This window comes from Pongo pygmaeus, chromosome 1 (assembly GCF_028885625.2).
Source record: "Pongo pygmaeus isolate AG05252 chromosome 1, NHGRI_mPonPyg2-v2.0_pri, whole genome shotgun sequence".
NCBI classification, from domain to species: Eukaryota; Metazoa; Chordata; class Mammalia; order Primates; family Hominidae; genus Pongo; species Pongo pygmaeus.
Genome location: NC_072373.2, coordinates 210,633,987 through 210,646,107, shown reverse-complemented (window position 1 = coordinate 210,646,107; position 12,121 = coordinate 210,633,987). Strand labels below are relative to the sequence as shown.

Here is a 12,121-nt window from a genome sequence, read left to right as displayed (position 1 = left end):
TCCTAAATATTGCATGGGACATATTGATACTCAAAACTAAATGCTAGTATAAAATTAATTAAATTTATAGAAAAGGAAATGTTTAGGACATACTTCTACTAATACTTTTTTTTTTTTTTGAGACGGAGTCTCGCTCTGTCGCCAGGCTGGAGTGCAGTGGCGCGATCTCGGCTCACTACAACCTCTGCCTCCCAGGTTCAAGTGATTCTCCTACCTCAGCCTCCCAAGTAGCTGGGACTACAGGTGCACACCACCATGCCCAGCTAATTTTTGTATTTTTAGGAGAGACAGGGTTTCACCATGTTGGCTAGGATGGTCTTGATCTCTTGACCTCGTGATCTGCCCGCCTCGGCCTCCCAAAGTGCTGGGATTACAGGTGTGAGCCACTGCATCCAGCCAAACATGTACTGTTTACCTGAAATTTTAATTAATTAATTAATTAATTAAGACAGGGTCTTGCTCTGCTGCCCAGGCTGGAGTACAGTGGTGCCATCATAGCTCACTGCAGCTTTGACCTGGGCTAAAGTGATCCTTCTGCCTCAGCCTCCAGAGTAGCTGCGATTACAGGCCAGTGCCAACACGCCCAGTTGATTTTTGTATTTTTTGTGGAGATGGGGGTCTCACTATGTTGCCCAGGCTGGTCTTAAACTCCTGGCCTCCAGCAATCCTCTCACCTCTGCCTCCCAAAGTGCTGGGATTATGGGTATAAGCCACCAGCCCAGCCTGAAATTGAAATTCAACCAGGAATCCTGTGTTTTGATTTTGGTTTTGCTTTTTTGCTAAATCTGAATCTGACTAGCCTAGCTGTGGCTTGAGAACATCTCCCTGAGGTGCTCTGATGCTCCAGTCCTGGAATTGGCATCCCAATTCTCCTGTCCCTCAAATTCTGGGTGATTCTGATTCAGTGGGTGTTGGTGGGGCCCAGGAACTTGGCTTTCAGCCGGCTCCCCAGATGATTCTGAGACTGCAGCTCTGCAGGGAGGCTCTGAGACATGCTGGCCTGGGAGTCAGGGGATCTGGGTTTGAACTCTGGTTCTGTCACCATCTCCCTGCTCTATGTAGCCCTGGGCAGGTCCTTCCCCATCTGGCCTCAGTTTCCTCACTCATGGGTCCACTGAGGGGTTTGGATCAGAGGAGTGGACTCTTTCTCTTCTGGTTCTGTCACTTGGACCCCACCAGCAGAGGTGGCTCCATCCTAGGATGCCCAGTGTTTCCAGGGATCCAAGGTATTAGCACCTGGCCTGGGGGGTTCCTTCATTTACCATGAACTTGCTGTGGCTTTTCCCAACTGAGACATGTAGGTAAGCGCAAGTGGCATCCAAGTAGCAGCACCCAGGTGTCCCTGCCCTGCCCCACTCTGTGTCCCTCTCTGAGGCAGGACTCCCCCTGGCCCAGCCTGTGGGAAACTACTGGGCCCTCTTTGCCCCCATGTCTTCACCTGGTGGTACCAGTTGTTGCCTATTAATAGCTCACAAGCAATGCTGGCTTTGCAAAGACACTCAAGTCTCCTGTCATCTGGGAAGGAGTCTAGTGGAGACTGGGGTGCATTTGGGACCCCTTGGGAGCCCAGATCTCTGTGGTCCTCATGTTCTGCTGTTCAAACATGAGGTGGAGGGGCTGGCCTGAGATAGCAGATGTCCCCCTGTTAAAGCAGCTGGAGGAGAGAGATTCTCCCCCTGTCACCACCCACCAGGGGTAACAGACGAACTTAAAGCAGTGACTTTCATGCTGGGTTTTGGGAATCCCTGGGGCCATCAGAGCCAGAGGCCTTGACAGGTGATGGTCACAGTCCCTGAGAGATTCAGCTGGTACTTTAGTGTATTTTATCATTAAGCAGCTTCTTCTGGGGCTGTCTGATGCATCAGCCTTCTTTAAAGAGTTTCGTTTAAGAGACAGGATTTTGCTGGTAGAAAGTATGAAAAGTTTGCAGACCGATCAAGCTAGTTGGAGGTTCTCAAATGGTAGCCCCTGAACCAGCAACAGCAGCAGCTGCAGCACCCAGGAACTTGTTAGAAATGCCAATCATCAAGCCCTACCCAGACCTACTGAATCTGATACTTAGGGGTGAGGTCCAGCAGTCTTTGTTGGAACAAGCCCTCCAGCTGATTCTATTGTGCACCTAAGGATGATTTCTGAAATCTACTAATTATAACAACAGCATAGGGACAAACAACAGTAGCATTTGCCCTGGATTAGGCATGTGATAGGCTCTTAGGCACTAAGCTTTTGAACAATTGTTTTCCCCATTCATTTCTTACCAATAACTCCCTCTTTTTTTTTTTTTTTTTAAGATGAAGTTTCGCTCTTGTTACCCAGGCTGGAGTGCAGTGGCATAATCTCGGCTCACTGCAACCTCCTCCTCCAGGGTTCAAGCAATTCTCCTGCCTCAGTCTCCCGAGTAGCTGGGATTGCAGGTGTCCACCACCATGCCTGGCTAATTTTTTGTATTTTTAGTAGAGATGGGGTTTCATCATGTTGGCCAGGCTGGTCTCAAACTCCTGACCTCAGGTGATCCACCTGCCTCGGCCTCCCAAAGTGCTGGGATTACAGTTGTGAGCCACTGCGCCCGGCAATAACTCCCTCTTCACTGGGAGTTCTTTGATTCTGTGATTGAAGGGAAGAGATCTGGGATGGCAGGAAGTGACAAGCCTGGGGGGCGTGGGGGGTGCTTTAATTCTGTGGGCGACTTAGGTAAACCCATCCCCCTTTCTGGGGCTCAGTTTCCCCAGCTATACAATAACTGTGTTGGGCTTCAGTGGTTCCCCAATTTTACTATGCACCAGAGTCACCTAGAGAGCTTGTTACAACACAGACTGCTGGGCCCCAGCCCAGAGCTGCTGACCTTGTAGGCATGGGGTGGGGCCCGTGGGTGGTGCTGGTCCTGCCGCCCGGGGAACACATTCCAAGGACCACTGGGCTTTCCAAGTCTGTGTGCTCCCCCTCCCCAGCAGTAGTCCCGGGGGAGCCACTGCCCCTTTCATCCACAGCCTTTGCCACCCCCATCCCCCTATAGGTGACCTCAATAAGACAGAGTGTGACAAGCAGACATGCATGTGTGACAAGAACGTGGTTCTGTGCCTCATGAACCAGACCTACCGAGAGGAGTACCGCGGCTTCCTCAATGTCTACTGCCAGGGCCCCACGCCCAACTGCAGCATCTATGAACCACCCCCTGAGGAGGTCACCTGCAGTCACCAATCCCCGGTGCCCCCCACCCCTCCCTAGAGCCTCTGAGGTCTGAGAGAGAAGAGCGGGCGGAGGGTCTGGCTTGGGGACCAGACAAGGTGCAGGAAGGGTAGGAGCCAGGCTGCGAGCCCGAGGGTTGCTGGTTGCCTCCTCCCTGGAGCTCTCCAGTGAGGGCTCAGCCCTCAGAGGACTCAGGAAGGCCTGGGTCCTGACTCCCCCAGCCCAGCCCCAGGCACGGGTGCCTCCTGCTGCTGGTTCTGGACTGTGTGGGAGGCACGGAGCTTGTAGGGGTCTCTCCTGAGGGTGGCCGGGCAGACCCGAGAGACAGAAGGAGGGGGCTCTGAGTGGGGCCTCTGTTGCTGGCGCCAGCTTGACTCCCCAGAACCTTACAGAGTCTGAGCTGCCAGCCCAGGCCCAGAGCTGGATGCATCCTCAGCCCAAGATCACAGGAAGGCAGATTGCTGGTCACAAAGCCTGGGTTCCGGGATCCCCTCAGCTGATCCCACAGGATGTCCTGGGGTGGTGGCTACTTTGGGCTTGAGGCTCTCTAGAGCCCCATTCACAGAGCAGGGGCCCCACCCCAGCCCTCACTGAGGTGGCCATGAGTCCAGGTTCAGACCCTAGGGGATGTGCAGTGCTGAGTGTCCCAGCCCCAAAGTCCAGCCTCAGAGCAGGCTCTTGGGCACTGACAGAGCCACACACCCAGGTACACCCCCCAGGCTAATATGGGGACACACGAAAATATGGCCTCCAACACCTACAAGTCTTCTCTGTGCCCACCATCGACCCATGCATGTCACCCCAACCCTGCCCCGCCACACCACGTGGGTCTGAGGAGCACCCCTGCCCCCGCCCTCCGGGTCCCTGACAGACACTGCCCTCCTGGCCTGCACCTGGAATGGCAGCCAGAACAGTGGAGGGGGACCCACACCCTCTCTCCCTGGGCTGTGGGCAGGCATCACAAGTCCCATCCCTCCTGGCCTGCACCTGGAATGGCAGCCAGAACACTGGAAGGGGACCCACACCCTCTCTCCCTGGACTGTGGGCAAGCGTCACAAGTCCCATTGGTGGGGAAGAGGCTGAGGGCTGAGACCCACCTCAGTGAAGAGGGAAACATAAGCAGGGAGAGCATCAAGGCGGGAGGCTGCCTGGAAACTTCTAGAAGAGGGTCAAGGTAGGAGGCTACGTGGAAGCTTCTAGAAGGCAGTAAGGAACAGAGTGGTGAAGGAGAGGGGAGAAGATAGGAGCGTGGAGAGACGAGGTGAGTGACAGCCACCAGCAGGGAGGGGCCTCCAGGCAACACAGAGGAGTTGGGGGGCAGGGCCTTATGGGGCTGGGTTCCAGTGTGGGGTGTGGAGCTGGGGCTGAAGTGGAGGGGATGGCCCTGTGGCCCCCAGCACTGTTGTTTCTCCAGGTGCACCTTACCTTCCTCCTTACCTGCCCGAGCCTCAATTCAGGGTCAGCGGCCTCCACGGAGCCAGCCCCACCTGCCTGAGAGCCACTGAGGCCACCCTCCGCCTGGACTCAACAGCCGTCAGCAAGCTCGCCTGGCAGTGCCTCTGGGGTACCATTGTCACTGGGGAGGGAGAGTCGGGAAGGGTGGAGAAGGAGGCAGAAGGGACATGTATGAAAAAAAGGACAGGAAACCTGACCAGAGGCAGTTTCCAGAGCCCCACCCTTGGAGACAAGGACACTGCCACCCAGCGCCACAGTCAGTGTGGGAGGGGCCCACACCTCCCCACCCCCCACACCACACCGCCGCCTCCTGCTGGCCATGATCCTCCGGCTGGGGGGAACGCAGGTTCCCAGCTGCACCCCTTCCCGACGCACACACACCCTCCCTTGTCCCTCGGAAAGTCTAGGCCAGGGTCTGGGGATGGGATTCTGCTGCCCAGGGGTCCTGCCCGCCCCCACTCACCCCAGACACTTTGGATGCTGCCGCTCCCGGATAATCTCCACAGGACTCAGCTTCCCCTCCTCAAATGAATAAAGGCCTCCTACCTCAACTCCCCATGGCTGGGCCCTACTTGGTCAGGCGTCGGAGGAGGGCACAGTGACTCCCCCTGCTTCTCCAGCTCTGGGGAAGGTGGGTTCCCATGCCCAGTAGCTGGCTTGGCCCGTCTCCCTCCTGCCCCCAGCCTGGGATTGAGAAGTGGTGCCCAGGCCATGGACCCTAGGCCCCGTGATCCGGCAGATGGACGATGACCATGGTATGATAACAACGGGGCTAAGCGCTTTTCAGGCACAGATCTCTGCCATACTCTCTCCACCCATTTCTGTTGAATAACTGAGTCCCAGAGAGTTCAAGTCACACAGGTCACAGGTGGTGGGGCTGGGCTCTGAGTCCTCTGTGTCGGACTTTTTTTTTTTTGAGACAGAGTCTCCCCATGTTGTCCAGGCTGGAGTGCAGTGGCGTGATCTCGGCTCAATGCAACCTCCGCCTCCTGGATTCAAGCAATTCTCCTGCCTCAGCCTCCTGAGTAGCTGGGATTACAGGCGCATGCCAACACGCCCAGCTAATTTTTGTATTTTTATTAGAGACAGGGTTCCACCATGTTGGCCAGGCTGGTCTTGAACTCCTGACCTCAAGTGATCCACCCGACTCAGCCTCCCAAAGTGCTGGAATTACAGGTGTGAGCCACCACTCCTGGCTGCGTCTGACTTTTAATCCCTGGTCCTTGCAGCTCCTGAATGATGATGTGGGCACCTGGGGCAGTGGGAGGAGAGACCAAGGTCCTGATGCCGGCCCATCCAGTTCTCCTTCCAGCTCTGCCGCTGACATCTGTTGAGCCCTGGTGGGCCCATCTGTGAAATGGGACTACATTTCTGCAGTGAAGGGTCCCAGGCTTGTTGTGACAGCCACTGAGACAGCGGGGAGGAAAGGGCTTTGTGAGCTGAGTGGGGTGGGGAGCGGAAAGCAGGAGATTATTACAGTCGAGATCATTAGTATGGAGGCTGGATATTTCTTCAGAGTGAAAGTGAGTGACGGTGGGGCCATGAGGGTCCCGCAGGGCAGCTGGGTCCTGGCCCCTTCCCGACTCAGGCTCCTTCCTGTATGGGCATCCGTTGCCTCCCCTGCAAGGACCAGAGCGGCTGTTTCTTTTCTTTTTTTTTTTTTTTTTCTCGCTCTGTTCCCCAGGCTGTAGTGCAGTCGCGCAATCTCGGCTCACTGCAAGCTCCACCTCCCAGGTTCACGCCATTCTCCTGCCTCAGCCTCCTGAGTAGCTGGGACTACAGGCGCCCGCTACCATGCCCGGCTAATTTTTTGTATTTTTAGTAGAGACGGTGTTTCACTGTGTTAGCCAGGATGGTCTCGATCTCCTGACCTCGTGATCCACCCGCCTCGGCCTCCCAAAGTGCTGGGATTACAGGCGTGAGCCACGGCGCCCGGCCCAGAGGGGCTGTTTCTCACGCTCCCTAAAGCCATGGGCTTCCCTGGGGACATCAGTGCGTACCCCTGTGTTATATGGGGAAGCTTTCACAGGCGACCCTGCAAGAAGAGGGATTCCTCAGCTCAATATTTTAAAAGTTTGAAAATCCCTGGACAAGCTCACCCACGGGTTCCTTCACTCAGCGGCCCTGCATGAGAGTCCCCTGTGTGCCAGCTGTGGTGCTGGGCTTCCAGCCTCTGCCCCCACGGGGAGCCTGCAGCCCAGGCAGGAGGCAGACGCTGAGCTCCTAATCTTGACACGCGGTGCCAAGTGTTGTGGCCGGGAGCACAGGGGTGAGGACCCAGGTCTGTGTGGCAGTCCCATAGGTGCCAAAAGGGGATGGATGCAGCTGGAGTGGTGCAGCTGGGGTCTCCCTGGCGTGGAGAGGAGGAGCAGGGGGTCACATTTTGTGAGGAGGGGTCCCTTCTACCGCCTGGGGATCTCCTCCCCTGGGGACCCAAGAAGACTCCATCCGGGGGACTGAGGTCTTCCACGCTAAAGTGTGAGGACGGCGCTGTTAGTGCTCCTCCCTGTCCTGAGGCTGCCATCTCTGCCCAGACCTAGGTCCGCCTACCTTCTCGGGAGACCCATGCCCCTCCCGGCCCCTTTCCCGTTTCCTCCGACCTGCGGGGCGTCGCTGACTGCTTTTCCAGAACGCGGGCGACACCTAGTGGACGTCACGTGTCACAACCGGTGCTCCACTCCACCCCTCCCGCCCCTCTGCCCTGGACGCAGAGTGGAATTCTGTTGAGGGCCTGCCCCAGGCCCACAGTGCCCAGGAGAGCACAGGAAGCCGTCAGTATGGCCTCCACCATCCTCTCATTGTTGTCATCACCACCTCTCGAGAAGCGCTGCCCTGAAAGCAAACAGCACAGGCTGGGTGGCACCCTGGCCCTGTCCCTAGCGGGCAGTGTAGATGTGGCAAGTCGCTTCACCCCTCTCAGCCTCAGTTTACCCCTTCTGTAAAATGTGGTTGATAATGAAGCACACCCCATGGGGTTTGAGGATGACATGAGGTCAGGAATGAGAACGCCCCTAGCACAGTGCCTGGCGTGGAGAAGGGAAATTGTCTAGAGTGGGTGACTGGTGCCCTGGGCAAAAGACCCTCAGGTCGGAGTGGCAGACAGCGGCAAGTAGAAGAAGGTGTTGCTGATGGAAATGGACTGCCTGTGATATTCTTCCCCAAACAGAAAACTGGCAGAAGCAAAGCTGTTATTTAGCAAGAAAATCTGGCTCCCTGCCTGTGAGTGTGAGGGGGAAAGGGAGCGGGTGGGAGGAGGAGGGAGAGGATGCAGAAGGGAAGGGTCTGTGGACCCTTGCTGCCCCTAAGCCATAGCCAGGCACCCAGGGCCTTGACTGACCCTGCCCCCAGCTGGGCCTGAGAGCTGCCACTTCCTCGGCCGGGCCCTAACTATGAATGCAGAGAGGCAGCCCTTCCTCCAGAGGTTGGCACGGTAACACTAGCTGTTGGCTTCCCCGGTTGTGGCTTCCTGACAAGCAGCTGATGCCACCAACTGTGACAACAAGGAAAGTTCTGGAGAAAAACACCAAGGCTCCTAGCAACAGGAGACAGGGGTGCACAGTTTAAAAAAAAAAAAAAAAAAAAAGACATATTGGGCCAGGCGCGGTGGCTCACCCCTGTGATCCCAGCACTTTGGGAGGCCGAGGCGGGCGGATCATGAGGTCAGGAGATCGAGACCATCCTGGCTAATACGGTGAATCCCTGTCTCTACTAAACAAAATACAAAAAAAAAAAAAATTAGCTGGGCGTGGTGGTGGGCACCTGTAGTCCCAGCTACTCGGGAGGCTGAGGCAGGAGAATGGCATGAACCCAGGAGGTGGAGCTTGCAGTGAGCAGAGATCGCACCACTGCACTCCAGTCTGGGTGACAAAGCAAGCCTCTCTCTCAGAAAAAAAAAAAAAGACATATTGCCCTGCCAAAGTCAACCCCTCTAAAACACCCATGCTCTGCCAAGGAAGGGGGTCTGGGATCTCAGGATGTCAGGGCCCAAGTAAGAAAAGCAGAGCGCATCAATCACTGTGCCCAGAGCTTTGTGTGTGTCCTCTCATTTAACCCTCTCAGCAGCCCTAGGAGGTGGGTGAGGAGAGAGGCCATTTCTCTTACTGTCTCCTGTCTCTGAAGAGAAAGAGGAAGTAAAAGTTGAAAAACAACAGGAATGAAGTCAGTGGCAAGACCAGCCAGTGTCACTGATGACCAGGCCTGAGGTTAAAAGATTAACGCGGCCCCCCCCGCCCGCCACTCTAACCACATGTGATCTCAATCTATCACGACCTTTTCACGTGGAACCCCTTAGAGTTGTAAGCCCTTAAAAAGGCCAGGAACTCTGTCTTCAGGGAGCTCAGTTCTTGAGATGCGAGTCTGCCGAAACTCCCGGGCGAATAAAGCCAAATCCTTCCTTAACCCGGTGTCTGAGGGGTTTTGTCTGTGGCTCGTCCTGCTACATTTCTTGGTTCCCTGACCAGGAAGCGAGGTGACTGATGGACGGTCGAGGCAGCCCCTTAGGCAGTTTAGGCCTGCCCTGCGAAGTATCCTGTGGGCGGCTCTGGCCAGCTTGAGCGACGCGGATCCTGAGAGCGCTCCCGGGTAGGTATTTGCCCCGGTGGGATGCCTCATCAGAGCGGTGTATGGCAGGCCCCTGCGGAGGATCAACGCAGTGGCTGAACACTGGGAAGGAACTGGCACTTGGAGTCTGGACAACTGGAATACGGTAGGACCGGTCGTGGGAATTTCCTCACTCCATTTGAGTGGAAGCGTGACCTGATCACCCACCGTGTGCCCATATCGGCACTTGGGTCTCAGCATTGATTTTGATTTGGTTTGACTTGTTTGCAATCGGCACTTTGGTCTCAGTATTGATTTTGATTTGGCTTGACTTGTTTGCAAAAAGGAAAGTGAAAGTGAGTGCTTGAGTTTGAGACAGGCGAGACTAGAGTGACCCCTTTACCCTTTCCTTCTTGTGGTGTGAGTGTTGTTTTGTCTCGGGAGGAAGGTGGGTGGAACGCAAAGTAAGCCCACTCCGCTAGGAACTATGTTGAAAAATTTCAAGGAAGGATTTAGTGGAGACTATGGAGTTAACTATGACAGCAGGAAAACTTAGAACTTTGTGTGAGATAGACTGAGCGGCATTAGAAGTGGGTTGGCCATCAGAAGGAAGCCTAGACAGGTCCCTTGTTTCAAAGGTGTGGCACAGGTAACTGGTAAAGGATACCTAGACCAGTTTCCATACGTAGAAGCTTGGTTACAACTGGTTTTAGACCCCCCACAGTGGTTAAAAGGGCAGCAGTAGTAATACTAGTGGCAAAGGGACAGACAGTCAAGGAAGAACCCTGCTCCACCCGCCGAGGGGAATCAGCTCCTAAAGTCCTGTCCGACCCAACATCAGAGGATTCATGGCAAGAAACAGCGCCAGTGACCTCCCCCTTTTACCAAGAAGGAAGGCCTTCCACTCTTGAGCCCAGTGCACCCGAGTTTCCACAAGGCCTATATACCCCTAGGCCATCCAGAGTAGAAAAGAAAGGATGCGAGGCCTCGGGAGAAACTCCTCCCTTGGCAGCCTGTTTGAGGCCTAGAACCGGGATACAAATGCCCCTGAGAGAGCAACGGTATACTGGGGTAGATGAGGATGGGCATATGGTGGAAAGGCGTGCCTTTGTGTACCAGCTCTTCACCTCTACTGATCTCCTCAATAGGAAAAACAATACCCCATCCTATACCAAAAAGCCTCAAGCTATAATTGATTTGCTCCAAACTATTATCCAGACCCACAACCCCACCTGGGCTGATTGCCACCAGGTGCTCATGTACCTCTTTAACACAGATGAAAGGAGGAGAGTGCTCCAAGCAGCAACTAAGTGGCTGGAAGAACATGTTCCTGCTGATTACCAAAACCCCCAAGAGTATGTGAGGATCCAATTACCAGGAACAGACCCCCAGTGGGACCCAGATGAAAGACAGAGTATGCAAAGGCTAAACCGGTACAGGGAAGCCCTTCTGGAAGGGTTAAAGAAGGGAGCTCAGAAGGCCACAAATGTTAACAAAGTCTCTGAGGTCATTTAAGGGAAAGATGAGAGCCCGGCACAATTCTACGAGAGACTATGTGAGGCCTATCTTATGTATACTCCCTTTGATCCTGATAGCCCTGAAAATCAGTGCATGACTACCATGGCTTTAGTCAAACTGCAGAAGACATTAGAAGAAAATGGCAGAAACAGGCTGGGTTTGCAGGCATGAATATGTCACAGTTATTGGAGAGAGCCAAGCAGGTGTCTGTAAATAGAGATGCAGTAAGCCGCAGAGAGAACCACAGAGAGTGAATGCCAAGTCTGGCGAAACACCGACCTGCTAGCGGCAGCTATTAGAGGGGTCCCCCACAAAGGGGGGAGAGAAGGGGGCCCCAGGAAAAATACCCAGTCTGGCCGTCCACACTTGCAATGTAACCAGTGTGCTTTACTATAAGAAAATAGGACATTGGAAGGACAGGGGCCCCCAGTTGAAAGGGAAACGAGGTGACTCTGAGCAAAGGGTCTCAGACAAGGATGAAGGAGCCTTGTTCAATCTGGCAGAAGGGTTATGGGACAGAGGGGGACCAGGCTCATGTGACCCCAAAGAGCCCATGGTCAGGATGACAGTCAGGGGCAAGAACATTGAGTTTCTAGTTGATACTGGTGCGGAACATTCCGTAGTGACCACCCCGGTTGCCCTCTTATCCAAAAAGACTATTGATATAATTGGAGCCACAGGGGTTTCGGCAAAGCAAGCTTTCTGTTTGCCCCAGACCTGTACCATAGGGGGGCATGAAGTGACTCACCAGTTCCTGTACATGCCTGACTGCCCCTTGCCTTTGCTAGGAAGGCACCTACTTAGCAAACTGAGAGCCACCATCTATTTTACAAAGCACAGCTCTTTATAGCTAAAGTTACCTGGAACGGGAATCATCATGGCCCTTATGGTTCCTCAGGAGGAGGAATGGGGACTCTTCTTAACTGAGCCAGGCCAACGGATAGGACCCTCTGGCTAAGTGGTGGCCAAGGGTATGGGCAGAAGACAACCCTCCAGGATTGGCAATCAAGCAGGCCCCCGTACTCACAGAAGTTAAGCCTGGTGCCCAACTGGTCATGCAAAAACAGTACCCGGTCCCCAGAGAAGCTCTTGAAGATATCCAGGTCCATCTCAAGTGCCTGAGGGCCTTTGGAATTATAGTCCCTTGTCAGTCTCCATGGAACACTCCCCTCCTGCCTGTTCCCAAGCCAGGGACCAAGGACTACAGGCCGATACAGGACTTGCACTTGGTCAATCAAGCTACAGTGACTTTACATCCAACAGTACCTAACCCATACACATTGTTGTGGTTGCTGCCAGCTGAGGACAGCTGGTTCACCTGCCTGGGCCTGAAGGATGCTTTCTTTAGCATCAGACTAGCCCCTGAGAGCCAGAAACTGTTTGCCTTTCAGTGGGAGGATCCGGGGTCAGGTATCACCACTCA

General features: G+C 54.6%; 2 protein-coding genes across 5 annotated transcripts in view; one reads left to right on the top strand and one right to left on the bottom strand.

The window, feature by feature from the left end:
• PLA2G2F (phospholipase A2 group IIF) overlaps positions 1–5,190 on the top strand; it is a 137,059-nt gene extending 131,869 nt beyond the window's left edge. For 3 of the 4 annotated variants that reach the window (XM_054503245.1, XM_054503256.1, XM_054503263.2), the window contains one exon: positions 3,014–5,190. In XM_054503245.1, coding sequence (XP_054359220.1) covers positions 3,014–3,225 — 212 coding nt within the window. In that variant the 3' untranslated portion in view covers positions 3,226–5,190. The remainder of the gene's footprint in view (positions 1–3,013) is intronic. The other variant, XM_054503273.1, reaches the window with a different exon arrangement.
• The window catches only part of PLA2G2C (phospholipase A2 group IIC), a 72,566-nt gene that overhangs the window by 29,756 nt on the left and 30,689 nt on the right, over positions 1–12,121 (bottom strand). The gene's annotated exons all lie outside the window — the stretch shown is intronic.